This window comes from Uloborus diversus, chromosome 2 (genome assembly GCF_026930045.1).
Source record: "Uloborus diversus isolate 005 chromosome 2, Udiv.v.3.1, whole genome shotgun sequence".
Lineage (NCBI taxonomy): Eukaryota > Metazoa > Arthropoda > Arachnida > Araneae > Uloboridae > Uloborus > Uloborus diversus.
In genome coordinates this window covers 113901338-113921179 of record NC_072732.1, presented here as the reverse complement: position 1 = coordinate 113921179, position 19842 = coordinate 113901338, and the positions used below count along the sequence as shown (strand labels likewise).

General features: G+C 36.4%; 1 protein-coding gene across 1 annotated transcript; it reads left to right on the top strand.

The window, feature by feature from the left end:
• Window positions 1-3431: 3431 nt before the first annotated feature.
• On the top strand, window positions 3432-17431 carry LOC129216495 (uncharacterized). The gene is made up of 9 exons (XM_054850710.1): window positions 3432-3753; window positions 6574-6789; window positions 7554-7768; window positions 7927-8069; window positions 8999-9153; window positions 10279-10357; window positions 13531-13699; window positions 16502-16661; window positions 17220-17431. Exons 1-9 carry the CDS (start codon window positions 3432-3434, stop codon window positions 17429-17431), a joined length of 1671 nt encoding a protein of 556 aa, XP_054706685.1.
• The last annotated feature ends 2411 nt before the right edge of the window (window positions 17432-19842 follow it).

The window sequence follows — 19842 nt, the reverse complement described above, 5'->3', positions numbered from 1 at the left end:
AATCAACTGTTTCTAAACAACGTCAACGGCCCTGTTTAAAATACCAAAAAGTTCAGAGTAAAAATATTTCGGAAAGAGGAACATTCCCTAAAGTTTCTATTAGAATGGTGATAACAGCGTTTGCAACCCCCCCCCCCCCCCCCCCACCGAAAGCCGAGGAGTAGAAAATAAGTTGCTACTAATGAAGTTGATAATAATTTTAATGTTTTACATTTTATTCGCGTGAGAATAAATAGTTAAAAGTTTACTGGGTGAAACTCGTAATTTCAACTTAGCGTAGTATTTTTTCATTTATACAAAAGGTCGAACACTGCTATGAAAAAAATATAAATTTCAGCATACAATGAAAAAGTTTTTCTGCGCGAAAATGATTCCCTTAAGAACTGAATTTTTAAATCTAATACTTTTTTTATGCTTACATTATGCTTAGTGGTCTGAACGGAGTCAAAGCTTAAAAAAAAAGAAAAAAAAAAGAAAGTACACCCATCGATTAATAGTCAACTTATCTGAATGATAACTGGTAGCCTGCATAAAGAAGTCGAAACGCCAAGTAGCTTTCCCGTCGTATTTATTTTATTGCCTTACGAGTGTTATCTGTTGTATGTTATGAGTACATGTAATGCGTAATATTAATCTAAATTAGCTATAATGTCGGACAGCTCGGGTGGGCCCTAAGTTCAGCTAGTTTATAGCCGAACTCTCTACCGAAAGAAACTTATCAATTTAACCGAACAACTAAGTTCAGTGCTTTTAAGGTTTATAAAAAAAAAAAACATGTTAATTGTAGTTTTTTTTTTTTCTTTTTCGCTGAAATCGACACAAAAAATTGGAAAATTGTATTAACATTTTGCTTCAAGAAAATCTGCATAAGAACTACAGGCTGCATCAAAGTTTTGCAACAGCAAGGGGCGTTTCCGAAAAATTGATTTTTAGACCGTAAGTCTATTTTTCATTATTAGCGGCCCGATAAGCTTTAAAATGCGGGGGAAGTTTCTTCAAGGAATAAGAAAGATCTCGCATACCGACAGAAAAAAAGTCCACAGAAATAATATGTAAGATAAGATATTTAAGAGAAGTGTTTTTATTTTTGAAAATTTATACAATTTTTTATCGCAGGCTGCTTGAACCGTTATGGCTTAGATGGCAGTACGTGTTCAACCGAACGGTTAAAAGAGAAAATCAGTTGAACTAAGTTCGTTTTTTTAGCGTAGTTGTTCGAATGTATTGTGAAGCTCGGAGAAGTTGAGTTCCGGCTCTGACAATGTTTACCTCTGTTTCGGAAAATAGAGAGGGGTAATTGGCGCTAAATTGAGTTGAGAAACTTTCTTAGTAGTTCTTCAAAAATATTCCAGCTAAAATCCGAGCCAATAACTCGTCTATTTTTCACTAAACTCCCTTGAAACAGGTAAACATGGTCAAGATCACAGCTCAACTAACCAGAGCTGCACTTTTTTTTATAGTAAAAATGTGACTGTCTATTTGTTTTTTTTCCGAAAGAAGAAAAAAAAAGATATTTTACCCATCAAATTGTTAGTAATTTTAATGTTTTACTACGTATTCTAATAAATATTCATAGTTTAACTAAATGAAAAGCGTAATTTCAATTTGTGGAAGACATTTTTCTATTCGTACAAAGGATCAAAAACAGTCATTAGAAGAATCTACACTTCAATACATGATATATTTATTTTTCTGAACAAAAAACTATTTCATTGTACTCTGAAATCTTAAACCTGATACTTATACTTTCGCTTACATTATGCTTTAGCTTTCTGACCATAGCCAAAGCTTTTTTTTTTTTTTTAAAGCACTTAAGAATCGATGTAACTGCATGTTGCATCAAGTCTTCGTAACAGCAAGGAGCGTATCCATCTCATTTATTTTATTACCCCACTTGTATTATTTATTGTTTTTATGTAATGCGTGATATTTGTCTAATTTTTTGATGCAGATCGTCCGGGCCAGGTCCGAACACTCGTTCTTCTGGTTATCATTCGAACTCTCTGCCGACCGAGTTAATCAGCTCTGTCGGTCGCAGCGCAAGTTAAACTTATAAATTTAACCGAAAACTTAGTCTGGTGCTTTAAAACATGTATTTTTGACAGAAAAAAAAAAAATTTTAGACCGTGGGTCTATTTTTCATCATTAGCCTGCATGATAAGCTTTAAAATGAGATGTAAATCAAAGAAATCGATCAAGAATTGAGGAAGATCTTGTGTAGAAACAAAAAACAGGCTACAGAAATAATATATAAGGATTCTGAAATTATATCAAGATTCACCGTCACATCTGTTGAAAACAATGAAATCTGTAACTGCTAAAACCGATGACCTTCATTTTTTATGAGGACTTATCTCCCAAATTGAGATTTTGGAAAAAGATTCTACTGGCCGACAAATGTTTTCAATTAATTATCATCAATCATGATGTTGAAATATTCGATAGAACATTAAAGGGATGGTTTTAGGCTAGCTGTTTTATAGACGGTTTTCAAGAGAATATTGCAAAGCGACGCTTGTCGGCTGAACTATCTTTGACAACATTGAGTACAAAGGTAAAATTTTCATATTGTTGGAAGAAATAACAAATATTAAAATGATTATTCAGTGCAATTTTAAGCACAATCATACTAATATGTACATCGAACTTGGTACACAAAACTAGACAAGAAAAGGATAGAAAACAAGATGTTGATGGAGGATGTATTTGATGAATATGAATATAGTTTTATACACATGTCAAACTTTTGCTTTTTATATCAATTTGTTAGTTATTATTTTTTTATTTTTTTTACACCAGACTTTATTATTTCACTAAAACAAGACGAGAGAAAGGGGAAAATACACGATGTATTTTCTTAAAACAGCGAATTTATGAATACTGATTTCACTAATTATTTTTGTCACTTTGTTATATTACTTTTTATTCTCATAAATCAATGTGAAACAAATCTATTTCACTTGCTTTACATTTTCATCACCCTAAACTAGTCTTTCAGGATATTTATTGCAGAAAGGGCATAAGTCCAAATTGAAAAAAAATAATAATAATTTCAGTGACGAAATGAGACGTAATTTAAGGTGAGGTAATGGTCCAAGTTATGACTAAATTAGTCATAAAAATTTCGTAGAATTTAATTCATTTCTGAATGAAATAACCACTTTTTTTCTATTCCTGAAAAGTTACATTAGTTGGACTTATGCCCTTTCTGAAATAATCGATTCACTTTTAAATGGATACTTAGTTTTCCCCTTTCCTCATTGGATGTTATAAGAATATAACTATGCTATGCTCGTACTTTAGCATTCCGTAAACTTCAGAGTTTCATTCGGTAAACTGAAAATTTTGCAATTTGCTGTTTACTATTCAACTAAGTTTTAATTTCCTAAAATTCCACTTTCAGAAACACGATCGTTCCCTCGAGTAGGAGAATGAAAGCCACCATCCAAGACATCTGCCTCGACCTCCTGTTCGTGTACATAGTCTGGAGCTGGACCCTTTCGGCCATCCTGCGGTGTGGCGCGACCACCGGCACCCCTTCTCCGGTCTCTCAGGTGACGCCTCCCGCGGCTGAGGCGGTGACGCCGCGACCCTCGCTCTACCTCGACACTTCCCGTTACAGCTCGGAACGCTTCTTGGGCATCACGACGAGGAACGCCACTGGGAAGCAGAGGAGAGGATCCGAAAGCGTGGAGAGTGGAGAGATTTCCGGAAATTATCACGTGGTGCGCGGCTCCAATCACCGAGCAGATAGTAAGTTATTGGCTTTTACGTGTTAAGTTTTTTATTCATTTATTTACTAGAAAGTCGCCCTTCAAGGTATGACGGGTGAAAATTGCTTCTCTTCTACATTTTAACGAAGCAATTGCCTGTTTGGTGATATTTTGATAGTTGACATTTTAACCCTAACCCCAGTGGATTAAACCTAAACTCCAGCAGATAGCATTCATAGTTGACCACTTTTTCGTTTCTTCATTCCCCTGAAATGACACGGTCTCACCAGTAAAACAGTTAAGTTACCAGATCGAGTTCAGCCTTGTCTCAATAGAGCCTTTCCCTGCATGTAAAACATTACCAAAACACGTTATCAAATTATCATACCGTGGCGTGAGTTTCATTGTTGAAACTCGCGGGTTACTCGATCATCGGCTATTATATATGAGAGAGTTTATTTAATTTTTACTGAAGTTCATGCTTGTTAACCCTTATTTTATTTTAAACTTCAAATAAAACCATTGCAGCAATGAAATTGACTGAAATTTAAAATCGTCAATATTCTCAGACTAACTTACCATAATTTTCATGATATTAAAATCAAATTGAGAACTTTAAATGGCTGTATTTCAATAAAACTAATGACTTCTATATGCCTGAAGTTTTAATAAGCTAATCAGTTTGCATACAAGCATTCAAATTATAGATAAGACAGTCAAAACAAGAGATAGAAGTTGTTAGCATATACGTATTTACATTTTGATTGGATTACTTTCGAATTAAGTAGAATTTTAAAAACCAGAGTTATCGAGTGTTATAAACATTTACTCAAGTACAAGGAAAGAAATGTATGGTTGCTTATGGTAAACAATTAAATCTATCGGCTTGAATGAGCAAAAAATTTTTCTTCAAACAAAGTAATTTAACTTCTTAATGAAGTTTTTTTGCCAAAATAACAAATACCAAGATATTCTGATTATTACAATATGCTAGCTAGATGTACTCATGTTTAGAATAGCAGAGCATTAAAATAACATAAATAACTTGGACAAGGGCAACTCTTACGAACTTATTTTCCATTGAAATATTTGAAATTATGCTGAATTGAACAAAAAAAGGTCAGCAATAGAGTATGTAGACTTTAAAAGTATACTAGCATACTCTTTTGCAGCTCATTTTGTTTGGACGTACCAGACATTTGGAATTAGCAACTTGTCGAGAACTGTTTCCTTTAGAAATTGTCAACTGAAAGCATCATTTCTCATTTGAAGTGAATCGTTTTTACTGTTCAATTTCAAACTCCGACACCTTAAAATTACAACGAGCAACTACACAACATCCGCTAACCGTCATTAATGCCGCTCGCAAGTTTATTTGTGGCGGGATTTCCCCTCTCACAAAGTTTAGTTGTAATTTGCCGCGTCGCTCGCAGATTTGTTACAACTTGCATTGCACAAATCGCAGATGACGTAAAATACGAGCGAGCGACCTGCGATCGTTTCACTTGCATCCGGCCCATAATAGGCCAAGTAAATATTCTCAAATAATATACTAAATGAGCAACTAAACATTGCCGTGGGTATATACAACAGAAAAGACTGCACCATGGGCGTCTATAAGAGGGCGGAGGGGGCTCGAGCCCTTCTATACATTGGTGCTGTCAATTTTTTTCATACAGTTAGATCATAAATGTCGTTCAAAACATTTCAACGTAAGCCATTTTAGTCAGTGATCGTTATTAAAGTCGTCTTCACTTGAAAGTCTTATACATTTAATTTGCATTGATTTTGCTGTTGGAATTATAACAATGTATTTTCGATAATAAATTTCTACCTGTCTTTCGAAGAGTCAAAAATGAATTCCCGTAAAATGGTTAAAAATCTGCCTGAATTTTAAAACGGAAAATTTACACGAACCATTATTTTATTACTTTGTAAACAGAAGAGGAAAGTAAAAAAATTTTTTCTTTAAATTCAAGCCTTGAAACATATAAATTTTCCTATTCCCCTCTAAAATTAGTCATATGGTCTCCCATATGGACTGCACGGTACGTGCAAAATACAAACGAGTAACTAATTGCTATGAAAAGGTTTGTCTAAAAACTACATTCTGGCTCTCTGAAAAAAGAAAAATCTTAATCAACGATTGTTTTTAAATTACAAGATGCTGCAAATTAGCTCTCAACAAGCAAAAGATGCATACACACAGCTAGATGGCCAATGTTACTTCCTAAAAACGATAAATGATCCTCCAAGATTAGTCATCTGCGGCGGTTGGTGTACACCTTTGTTCCTATGAAGTACCGCAGGAATACCGCCTTTTGCTGTGCACTTCGGAGGCTTCGCCGCTACTTGCCGCCTAAGACAGCTTAAGTTAGCGTAAGACTTTAAATTGACGTTTTAGCAACGTAAATTACATTCCTTAAATGGAAGAGATGAAAAAATCATTGCATCATAAACGCACCTTAGTTAATCCACTTTCCCTCGAACATTATTGGTAAGAAGCCAGATTTATTTAATTCAATTTCACTCGAAATAAGCATTATTGTCAGACTGCCAGCTTCCAAATGGCTCGAACGAGTGAGACGTCGCTGAGTATTGACACTTTCATTAATATCTTTAACAGATTAAATTCATACAAAGATAAAATATGGCTATCCATGAGCCCTGCTAAATTTTGAATCTATTGATACCTAGTTCGAAATTCCAATCACTAAAGTTCTCGAAGAGTTGGAATGACATAGACAGATACTGTCGTATTTTAACATAGTAGAGGAGAAAAAGTACAAGAAACAAAATTAAAATGATAATAATAATAATTAACAGCCTGTATCATTCATTTCCCTCTGTTCAGTTTCAGAAAAATTCAACAGCAACGAGCAGCTAAGAGTTCCACTGTACAAGCCCGGGGACATTCCAGGCGTGGATCCAGTGGAAAACGAAGTGATAGAACACCCCAAGCAGCCATTCCCTCCAGTACCGGGAGCTGGTTACATTCCTCCTTCCGCAGCACTAGAACAGGACGGTCCGGCGCCACTCACACTCCGAAATGACAGAGAAGAACCCAGAGTAGAATGTAAGAAGTGATTGATTTCGTATTCATATTTTCCGAAAACAAGATATCTCGTAGACCTGTAGATTTGAAAAGGAGTGAACTTGGTGGCACAGAGATAAATAAGAGAACTGCTGGAATTAAGCAGAAAGGTACCGCCTTTAAGCCAGGATTAAGGCAGAACTACTTGCAATATACCGACAGCCCGATTATCACATCCAGATACTGCACTTTCGTCCTTGTTATCGACCCATCAGTCTGAAATTGACAATAACTGAGTTGGAGGCAGATGTCATCTCATTGAAGCGAGTGACAAAAAAAAGGAAGTCAAACTAAATTTATCACACCAGCGAGAGTCCACGGCAATGATACGATTCATATACCAGTTTGTTGGTACTCTCAGCTTCATTCAGAGGACAGCTGTCTCCAGCTCGGTTATTGTCTATTCCAGGCTGATGAATCCATAACAAGGGTGAAACTGAAGTCATGGGCATAACTGGGGCTGCCGGTACATTGCATGTTTTCTGCCTTAGCCTTGGCTTTAGAGCGGTATTTTACTACTTAATTCCGGCAGTTCTCTTATTTATCTCTGTGCCACCAAGTATACACTCCTTTTCGAATCTACATATTGGAAGGTCTATGAGATATTTTGTTGGGGAAAGCTTCAACCACTGAAGCCTAGCATCAAAACCACTGAAATTAAATGTGCGTTTTAGCACCAACGGAAATTAGCATTTAAGTTCTTATTGACAAAAAAAAATTGATTCAAGGATTAATTTTTCTTGCAGACGTGACAGCTGACTGTTTCAACAACTATATGAAGATCACTGTGCAGTTCAATGGATCATTCGAAGGTCTGGTGTACAGCAGTGGTTACGCATACGATTCCGATTGCGTCTATGTGAATGGATCTGGACAAGACAAATACGAATTTTCCATTCGGCTCAACAGCTGCGGTACACTAGGTAGACCGGAATTTGAAACATCAGCCAATGAAGTACCGGTAATGAATTTTCATTTATTATTTTCTCTATATGTTTTTAAGGACTGGGAGTTCCAAAAATAATCGCTTGGCTGCAGTTCTTAATCGAGAAAATTTTAATTTATCAGGAACGTATTTAAGTCCTTGTTTCATTTTACTAAAAGTCGTTTTATTTTCAGGACCGTAATCATTTTATGTGGAACACGATCACTGTGCAGTACAACCGAGAAATCGAGGCAGACCTGGATGAGCACTTTCAAGTCACTTGTGAATACGGTTATGAATTCCGACGAACAGTCACCTTTCCTGTGGTTGGAGTAGAGTATGATTGTCTTTTAAAGCACTCTTAATTTGGGGGGGGGGGGGAGGAATCTTAGTTCGCATTTTTAAAATTGTATGTTCAGTATAACTTTAATTATCTGGTCCCCTCTTACTATCCGAATGGCTCATTGTACGAAATCTCTTTCAGAATTTTAGGGGGAGGGAAAAAGAAATAATGAAACTGAAACGTACTGCGATTTGCAGAATAGTTTTTTCTACGTACTAATTCCCTCCACGAAGCTAGTGAAGCAGTTTACTCTTTGACCGAGATATTCAGAAAGCAATGATTTCCATTTAAACTGCGGTAATTGGGTATCCAGGGTATCCAGCGGCGGACTGGGTCTTGCAAGACGGCGCCAACCTGTGCCCCTAAAAAAAGGAACAAAAAAAAAAAGGTGCCCCAAAAAAAAGTGAATAAAAAATAATAACAAATTTTAAAAAAGGGAAAAAAAGCTGCGCAATAAATTAATAAAAAAATAAATAAAATTACAAAAAAAAAGAATGTTTAGGCTTGAGGGCGCATCGGCCCGCGGGCCGAAGGGCCGGCGGGACAGTCCGCCCCTGCATACATACTGTACAGCACTTGCAAGTACGCTTAACATGTAAAAGTGCTGCCTTTTCATTTGATGAATTAAAACCTCTTTTTAGTTTTTGTTCCTCCCTTTTCCAACATACAAATAGTTATTAATTTAAATAGACCTTCATCGGAAAAAAAATCCAATCATCCGAATTTTCAATAATCCGAATTTTTCCCGGAGTTCTACTGTATTGTGGCATCATACTTAAGCAAAACTATTTTTTTTTTTTTTTACGATATTTAGACATTATTACGGAACTTTCAGCTTGTCCCGACGCTATCGGAATTTAAAGAGATTTTGAATGTGGTACATTATGAAGAAAACAAACATTGAATGATTTTTTTGTTTTTAGAAAAAGTACATCGAGTCCTTATTTGGTGACCCTTTCGCCCCCACAATGCTACATGGAAGTTCGATCTGGATTCGGACCCTCAGGCGGTCGTCTTACAGGACCTGTTACTGTAGGAGATCCGCTTACTCTTATGATTCACATGGAAAGTGATAGTAGTAAGTATTGAAACATAACTTATGAATGACATTGATGATTATGAATGACATCAATGAAAATATTTCTGGAAGCATCAATTGTTTTGCTGACGACGTAAAGGTTATGGGGATTGTAGAAAATGAAAAACAAAACAGCTTCAAGAGGATTTAGATCATATTAAATTACTAAGTGGGTGGATAAGTGGGGTATGGCAGTTAATGTATTGAAATGTCAAGTGCTATACTTAGGTCATGAAAATAAGCGTGCAAGTTATCGTTTACAGGGTTCAGTTGTTTGTCAGCCAGAAAATGTTATTGATCTGGGTATCTTAATAGATCAGGACTTCAAGTTTAGTCAACAGTGCAGCATTATAAGTAAGAAAGCCAAAAGAATGTTTGGGTTTATCAATAGATCTATTTCAAACAAATCTAAGAAGGTTCTTCTGCCTTTATATAGGAGTTTAGTAAGACCTCATTTGGAGTATGCTGTTCAGTTTTGGTCGCCTTATCTGAAGAAAGATATTTCTGTATTGGAAAGGGTTCAAAGAAGGGTAACTAGACTAGCAAGGGGACTTTCAGATTTAGATTATGATACCAGATTTAATAGGCTTAATATGTATAGCCTGGAGCAAAGGAGAGTCAGAGGGGACGTTATTCAGTTGTTTAAATTTATCAAAATGAAAGATGTTAATGGATTACATTTTTGCACGGAAAGCAAAATCAGAATGAGGGGTCATTGTTTTAAGCTATTCAAATCTCAGGCTGACCAAGAAATGAGGAAAAACTACTACTTTAGTTGGGTTGTGGGCACTTGGAACAGCTTACCGGAAGAGATGGTAATGAGCAAGAGGGTAGGAAGCTTTAAGAGGGCCATTGATCTTCATTGGGGACTAATAAATTGACTAGGACCAGCCTAGCTGGGCCCAGAGCCTGTTGCTTGGTCGTCACATTTGTATTTGTATAATTATTTCATTTCGAAAACCTATCAGATTAGAATATTCAGTATCAGAAAAGAAATTAAAGTGCAGGAATCAGGGTCCGATTAAACTTTGAAGTTAATGAAAGCTCGGTCTCATTTCGGGGCCCTCCACTTTTTGTTTAGGGAAGCATCATTGTCAAGCATCTGATGTTCAATTCTCCTTTTAGCTGAGTTTGATGTTGCTGTAAGTAGCTGCTATGCTCACAATGGCGCTAAGAAGCGACTTCAACTAATTGACGCTAATGGGTAAGCGAACCTCAAGATTATCTTTCCATACCATAAAATCATGCATGATAAGAATACATTTTCAGCAACAAATTAATACAGTAATTGTTTTAACCTGTTATATAACAAACACTGTTTTGAATAAAATTCAATTTTTCTCCAAGAAATAGGTTGAATCGAGCAAAATTTAGCAGAACTATCTTATTGATGGTAAGTTTCACCAATGTTAATGGTGCTTTTGAAAACAACTCATTTGTAAAAGTATTATTACGTTAGTGAAACTTATCACCAGCGCTTGCAGCTGAATTTTTTCTGCGTATTTTTTGGCAAAACATTAAAATTTATTTTTAACAGTGGTGTTTTTCAGGCCTAGAAAAAGTGATTCTGCCCCAAAATTTCCAAAATTACGCTTATTGTTGCTGTGTCCAATGAATGTGATCTTTCATAGTATTTGGTTTGAAGAATCATACGATACAAAGCAAAAATTTCAGCTTTATTTATGTTTTTTTTTACATAATCATCACCTCTTTTGGCTATTTATGACAGCTGATTATATTGGTGTCGCCTTCACACGTTCTAATTTTGAAGCTAGTAACATTACTACGCATACTAAAACTTTTCGTACGCTGAGTTTCCAACCGATTCTTTTTTATTGAGAAACGCGAATTCCACAAGATAAGTTGAACCCAATTTTAGAGCTATTAATGCTAATTTTAACTTTAAAAACAGTAAAATGAACGAGAATGTTAAGTGAATAAATTCCTTTGCCTAGCAGACCCTAGTTCATACTATTGCATATTAGATTATACACTCAATTTTAAAATAAATGCACTCTCTCGTAAAATTATGTAGCGTTCGAGCTGTATTCCCGATTTCACCTTATTACCAATTCGATTTGTGACAAATCTTCAAGCATCTGTAAACCTCCATAACTCACTGATAAACTCAACCCATCACCGCGAATATACTCAGACCTGCAGGCAGAAGTGTTAACATATTAAAGCAAAGGCATGCCAATAATTTCAACAAGTGGCTGTGCATAAATATCCCTTTTTTTTCGTTTTATTTGATCCCACATCCCCCCTTTGTCACTAAGTGTCACGCTTCCCTGACCTCCCCTTGTCAGATGGCACGCTGTATTGCATAAGCATATTATTATTTAAAAAATCCGTGATGTCACATTTCTTGTTGACCCCTCCCACCCCTTGTCTTGTCACAACTGTCACAATTTCAAGAGCACCAGGGGTGCCCACCTAAGGGGGGTCATGGCGCAGACTGCGTCATTGACATTTTTAGGGGGAGGTGTTAAGGGGTAATTTTCTCATTTTTAGGGGACTCTTGTTTTGAGATAGGGGGTCTTTGGGACATTTAGAAGGTGTGTTTTTGCTCTTAGGAGGGGTGATGGGCGCCCCTCAGAACACCCTCCTTCCCCCTTAAAGCGGACATCAGTAATAGACGACCTCTAAGATACTGAATGACATTTAATATTTTTGCAAGGCGGTTTCGTCCTAGCTCGCTTTGCTTGCCAACCCCCGTTCGCCACCTGCCGTGGCCCAATGACGATTGCGGCGGGTGAGAATTGATGATTTTAATGCTTTTTTCATCCTTGGATGTCCTCAAGACATCTTGGATATCCGACCCTTTACGGTTTATAGGGGTGAGACAGGGCCGAATGACTTTCACGGGAAGTCCTGTGTCCAACGGTACCAGTATTCTGCCGTGTGGGCACGTGAACGGCTGTATCTGCGGAAATGAGTTTTCGAGACATTTGAAGAAACGCGTTTTGAATTCAATACTAACAATAGGAAAATGTTGGAGAAATCTCTCTTTCGAGGAAAACAAATAGGCAAGCATGTACAATAAAGCTAACGTACAATAAATGACAAAAATACAAAAAAAAATATAAATGAAAATATTGCAGTTACTGCCTTTTTAATGCTCACGACTGTATTGAGCTGCAAGGCATTGACGGTCCAGAGGAGATAGGGTTACATAGACATACAAGACAGAGACGCACACAGATTTTTAATAGTTTTGATGTAGTCATCTAATGAAAATATTTGTAGTTTGATATTTACCTTTTTGGGCTGGAGGCTGGAAGGATGATGGAGGGAGGCATCTTTTCACGCAGATTTATTACTACACTTAACGAAAAATCACAAACACATGCAACGATGCAACACACATATCCCTAGCTTTTCCTTTTACGTACGGCCAACTACTCGGTTTCCATTACTCTTCTTCTATACGAGTATTATGCTCATCTAATTACGTCATGCAATTTTTTATTCTCTTATGGCGACATCTATTGACCAATACGTTTAATACTTATTTAATTTATATCCTGTTACACAAAGAAAGTCATGAATAGATTCCGGATTGGTATGAAAATGCATGAGTGCAAGGGTGCCTACGTAGGGGGGGGGGGGAGTGATGGCGCAGGTTGTGCCATTGAAACATTTATAGGGGTTGTTTTGAGAGAATTTTCCTATTTTTTTAGGGGGGGGGGGACTCTTTGCAATATTTAGGGGGTTGGGCACCCCTGATGAGTGCATATGAAATCGCTTATTTTTCTTTCTTTTGACGTTAACACGTTAGCGAAACTACATTAAAACGGTCTATTTTAAAAATGAAAGCAGAGTTTTGTATTTTCACTTGTTTTACAATAAAAAAAATTTTTCTGTGAGAAAATTTAAAGCATATATTCTTTGTTCTTGGCAACGACCAAAAATCGGAGGATGCAAAAAGGAAGTCATTTCGTGGAAATGAATACTGCCCCTAGCAACCAATAAGGATAAAAAAAGAATTTCTGGGAGAGAAGAGGGGTGTCAGCGAACGACCCTGAATAAAGAGTTTATCCAATCATTGCTTTAACAACAAAATGCAAAAATAGAAGGCCCAATTATTATTATATTTTTATTAAGATGAGAAAATATTTCTTTTACCAACATTAGAAAATTATAAGTACATATCTACATGCATATTTAAATGGTTTTTTAGTGCATATAATTTGGTACAACACCGAGCATATATATATATATATATTTTTTTTTTTTTTTTTTGAAAAATTTTCTTTTCAATTGCGGCAATTTTGTTCTTGCTATTAAATGCATCAACAAGAGTTTAGTTGACCGCTAAGAAAAACTCTCAAATAATCACTTGATACACTTTGCTTGTTGATTTTCTCACTGTAGATGCATATCTAAAGAGCAACTGATGAGCCCTTTCAGGGGCACTAAGAACGGTGGTACTGGATCGTCGAACCATGTCGCTCTTTACGCCTACTTCAAGGCCTTCCGATTCACAAGCAGCCCAGCTCTCTATATTGAGTGTGATGTTCACATGTGCCATGGAACTTGCCCGGTGAGTGCACGCTATAATGCTACAGTTTGATATAGCAATAACCATAACCAGCCGCCCGCCCTGTCTAGTGGTTAGAGGAGTCTGACTACGATGGGAATATCCCGGGTTCGAATCTTGTCCTTTCTTTGTGTGAATGTGTTGTTATGCTGTGAATGGTTGCTTACCCTATAAACGGGTCCTTATGGCATGCGTGTACTGTGGAAATCTGACTTCACAACGAATTACGGTACAGTTAGAAGAGTGAAGCAACGCGCCCCAAATTGCCAGTCTAGTTGGCACACGACAACAATAACCTTTACCTTCACAGGATCGTCTCGTTTCGTTTAAACGACACGCTCCTGGAACAGAAGAAGAAAATAAAAGCCTTCGATTTTTCAATTTATTATTCGATTTTTAAGTCTGTCACTCTTTAGAAAACATGATTATCTAGCAAAACATAACTTTTGGATTGATAAATATTTTCTGACATTTTATTACAAAAAAAAAGTTTCCGATTTCAATACAATAAATTGAAAAAGAAACCTCTTTGAACAAGTTTACCGAGTGAGCGAACATAAACGCTCGAAAATAACTAAAATTCAGCTTTTAGAATTTTCTATTAATTTAAGCCGCAAAATCATTTCTCGCCAAAAAAAAAAGTGATAAATTGCATTCTAATTCCTTTGAGATTAGTTATCGCGTTGGACTGTCAGGTGACAATCAAGCAAGAACTTCTTTCGTGTCGGTGGATTAGAAGCAACCCAAAACAGTGAACTGTCGATTATCCGCACGTCATTTAATAATCAGGGACAAGTATTTTCGCAGCAAAAAGCAAATACCAAAGGCGTTTTTTACTTTCTTCTATATCTAATATATAGAAGAAAGTATTGGATTCGTGCAAATTTTCGAATTTCGAATTTTGACGGATTCGAACGTTTTAAGGTGTTCTGAGTCCATTTCGACTATTTTTGGAAAATGTCTGTCTGTCTGTGTGTATGTGTGTGTGTATGTGTGTCACGTCTGTGTGTGACCAGTTTTTTGTGGCCGCTCTACAGCAAAAACTACCGCATGAAATCGAACGAAATTTGGTACACATATGTGCCCCTATGTGAACTTGTGCTCATTGGTTTTTGGCGCGAATTCCTCCAAGAGGGGTGGAGCAATGGGACGTCTTTTGAGTTTTGCGTGACTGCTATTCCCCAGGAAGTAACTGGCGGAATCAGACAAAATTTATTCCATATGTTGTCCCTAGCAGGTACAGATCCTGATTCAATTTTGGTGTCAATAGCTCAATTGGGGGTTGAGCTATAGAACGTTTTTTGCCGTCAATTGTGACTGCCGTATCTCAATAAATAATGAACGTAATCAAACAAAAATTTATCGACAAGTAGCCCTTAGAGGGTATAAGAAATGATTCTATTTTGGTGTCAACAGCTAAAAAGGGGGGTGGCGCAATCGAACGTTCTTTTTTTTTCCATTGTGCCATATCTCAAGAAGTAATGCTACGTTCTGGATGAAATTTGGAATAAATATGAATCCATATGTAAACAGGCGTTGGTTTAATTTTGGCGCCAATCGCTCTATGGGGGGCTGATTTTTTTTTTATTTGTGTGAATAAAAATAGCTTTTTATTTGCAACAATAAGAAAGATAAATCGTAACAGACTGTCGTCTGCGTTCAGCTCGTGCTTTTAATTGCATGGAAATGATCCGAAATATTATCTCAATGATTTAAAATTTTTAATTGTTGCCATCTTGTGTCTGTTAACAGATAAATGTTTGTAATTATTTTAAGCAAGGCTTTTAAAATAATTTTCAATTTTCATTCTTTGCTTTGCTTTTGAGATAAATCAGGAGTTGAGATGGTCATCAAGTTTTGGCATGTGTAATTTTGTTTTCGTTGGGAATATTGCTTCCTCGTTAAGCATGGGGAGGGATCAGAATTATAAGAAAGATATAGAAGAAAGTTTCGTGATGGCCACATCATACTAGTTTTTTTTTTTTTTTGGTGGAAAAATTGCAAAAAAACTCAGTCGTTTTTGTTTTATTTATTTATTGTGCTTTCTTCATCGAGCATACGCTTGTTCTTTATTGATGTTAAGTTCTGTTGTGCAAAAATACAAAACATTTTTATTGTACTGTATATATTTTAACTGTTTGAAGGAAGTATTTATGTATCAATACAGCGAAATTTTTGAGGAAGGAAAATCTGTACCTTATTTTCCCTTCATTTTCGCCTTTTTGCGAATTATCCGCCATTTTTATTATCCACGGCACTTGTGCCGCCCAATTCCGAAGATTATGCTTCAGTAAAAGCAGTGGAATTACAGCGTTTCGAAAAAGTTAACATGTAAATTTTTAACGCAAAAATATAAGATATGAAACGTGCATAAAAGGTCTGATTTTAGCCTAGGAATGCCAAGTTACTATTCAAACGACACATCAGCTTAAGTTTAGCCGTTTTGGATCGGATTTTTCATTGTTGTAGAGCTAGGGTTACCACAGCAAAGTTTCGTATTTCGCCAAATTTACCGTAAACAATATTTTATTTAATAAACAATTCATGTGTGTGTGCAGCTAATATTTGCTCGCAGTGAACAATCACCTAACACGATAACTTACCAGAAAAGGCAACCACTCAAACACGCGCTCTGATCCAAAATGGCTGATCTTAAGCTGATGCCCCGACTCATACATATAGGGGCCTTAATTCAAAGGAATTTATAACAGTAATGTAACGATTTTTTAAACATATGAATAAGTAATAAGTATGTTTTGCATTCCCGTTTATAGTCTGTTTATTATATTGTTCGTTGCATTATAGGCACAGCGATGTCACTGGAAGTCTTTAACCAAACGATCTGCAAACCGCAGCTTGATAAAGAGGAATGCAACATCGACATCAGAAAATGTCAGTTTGTTCCAAGCTTTACAAGTTTTACAAGAGCCAATGGATGCAGTATCTTCTTCAAATACACAAACAGGTAAACTTTGTCCACTGAGACTAATTTAGGGCTGTTTCTCAATAAAAAATTGCAAAAATCCTAAAATAAAATCCGTCTTTTACGTAAACATAAGTTTCAAATGCGAAGTCAATTTATTTAAAAGTAATAATTAAATTTAAACTTAAAACTGCTTACAGGATTTACCAATAAATAAAATATATGCAAAATGCATAAACGTTAACAATTGCGAACAACAAACTTTCTAAGGATTTTTTTTTTAATGGATGCATATTTGTGTGTGTTCCGTATACAAATCCATAGTTTGCGTCGGGTCTTTGCCAAATTTGACCAGAGGGGGCATAAACCAAGGAAGTAATCGCTGCATAAACCCGGCTCCGCCCCCTTGCCGCCTGTTACTTGGCGATTTTCTATTACGTTAAATAATTTCTACAAGAGTATTTGTAAGCAAACTAAATTCAATATACTGTTCACTATACTAATATATTGATCACGACTTATTTGCATTGTCAATAATGATAAAAAAAATTGTTCTTACAGAACTTTGAGTCTTCGTTTCATTTCTTTTTTAAATTCTAGATGAAATTCCTAGTGGTACCTTATGCCTTCCAAGCGTCGCCCTTACTGCAGTAATTTCTGCCATCTTGGCCTGCCTTCTACTAGCATGTGTCATGTGCATCCTATTGTGCCTACGCATGAAGCGCATCAAAGAGGCCGGAGACATGCCAGCAATGGATAACTATATGACCAGTGCCTACCTTCACAAGCAGCCAACTAGGAAACGGCTATGACAGAATTTCCCCGCTGCTTCTGGATAAATGAATGTCATTAAATTAACAGGATTATCAGGCGGAACCGTTGGTCTCGACTCAATCCGAAGTGCAATCAGGGCTTGTGAAATCCATCATGTCAGTCAGGAAACAGCATTTCTGCTCAGATGAAAGAATGAATGAATACAAAAAATCACTTAATTTTGTTTTTTAAAATTTGCGCATCGTTGCTATTTTCCGAAATTAGAAAATGTTTTAAATCTCACAGGAGACGATGAAGAGCTATTAAGGAATGAACTTTAATTTTAAATGATATTCATGATAATTTAATACATGGTACGATCCAAAAGTAATGAGCCTCCGTTTAAAAAGACAGATTTATTGAACTGGTCGGTACAATTGACTAATAGTTTTAAAAATAGGCACCTCTTGCATCAATACTTCTGTAGGCGGCTTTTACATGACTCAAAGGCATCCCTGAAGTCCTATTTCGGGATATCTGACTGCCTTGACATGCGCTTTGATGCCCTCAATTTAGTGGAAACGTTCGATTTTTAGCGCTAATTTTAATGGTGGAAACAAGAAGAAGTCAGGAGGCCACAGGCCCGGACTGTAGGAAGACTAGGGCACCACGGAAGCGTTGACTCGGACCTTCTTCAGTCAGAACTATCGGCACGTTTCGCGCAGACTTTCCGCAAGTGCAGTAAATCCGTACCAATGCATTGGACCGTTGTTTCCGATAAGTTCAGGGCTTTTTGCTACTTGGTGGAGACTTAAACACCAGTCCGTGTTTAAAAATTCACGCACTCGTTGCACATTCAAGTCAGTACGGGCCGAGGACTGGGTCTGGGGTTTGTCAGTCATCACTTTCCGGCCTTACGAAAGACCTCGTGCTACTTGCGAATAGGACAGACACTCAGTCCTAAACGCCTGTTGAAGCATTGCGAACGTCTGTAAAGGAAACCGGAAGAAAAACTTGCTCTTTTTGCGTTGCTCAGACGAACTTTCGATATCACCGTGTAACGCACCACTGTATCGGAGTTACTGTTAAAGCTGATGGTACCCCTCCGGAAGCTGGGAGGCAACTGATATGCGTTGCACTGTGAAGCCAATACGAGCGGCAGGGTGTGCATTCGTCAGTATAATGTGAGGTTCATTACTTTTGGATCGTACCATGTAATTTAACAATCAGGAGTGCCCGATAGGAGGTCATGTGAGCTCTAAAAAATGTCTTTATTCGGCAAATTTTACCTCACGATTAGGCAAGATTATCATCTTTCGGCAAAATTTGGTGTTCCATTCCGCATATTGAGAATTTCCGAATTCCTAAAAATTTAAGTTCGGAACGCCCTTTTTAACAATAAGTACACAATTAAAATGTACGCAGGGGGAAAAAAGAAAAAGAACTTCGCACTTTTAATGGTAGGGTTATCTAACGTGTCCCCCCCCCCCTTCCCATGCACTTGTTAAAAATTATATAATCAAGAATTCAGAAATAATGTCTGGAATAGTCAGGAATAATATCTTGATTCGCAACAGAGAAATTTTCAAACCAAAAGCGATTATACTTATTTTAACACCCACAATAAAAAAAAAATCAGTTGGAAGAGGCAAACAAGAAGCTATTCATTTCACCTGCTAGTTATTTATTTTCAACCTGCAAGCATTTTTCAGATGTGGTCATCATGAGTCTTGTAAGCTTGCTTGTATTGTTTTTTCTTCTAAATTAAGGAACATATACTTTAGAGAACTATCGACACCTTATACTTGCGGTATTTTTCGTATGTTTTCATGAAATTTAATGGTTTTTTTTTTTTTTTTTTGGAAAACATCTGAATTTTGAAGTTGATGCAGAATTTCAAAACAAGGATACAACGTTTACTCTATTTTAATGGTAATATAAATATTCTAACAAACTCACAAAACTCATGTCACTGCCTTCTAACTTTTTTACTTTTATTATTAAAATATTCTCTACCCTTTTCTTTCTTTTTTTTTTCATCATGATCATATTCATACAAGAAATGGTCTTCACTTTCATCAAGATCATTGATAATTCCTCATGTCGGGAAATATTTAGCAATATTTGTCCATTCACTTTTATTCAACAATATTTTTTCTTTCACTTCTAAGATGTTTTGTTTCACTCAAAAACGAGTGTGCTTGAATTTGAAAAGAAAACGCCAACGGTAAAATTAAAAACATAAAAAAAAAAAAAACGCACAAGAAAATATGGTCATTTTTCAAACGTTTTGGTTAACTCAAAATTAAAACTGAGAGAAATATTGAAAGAAGAGAAATAAAAGGCTAATTTTCGATTTGCATAAATAGATGGTCAATGCAACGAGATGAACTTACTGAGGGAACGATCTGTACATTTCTGCTCAAAGTTATAGTAGCACCTTATGCTTATAACATAAAAACTGAATTAA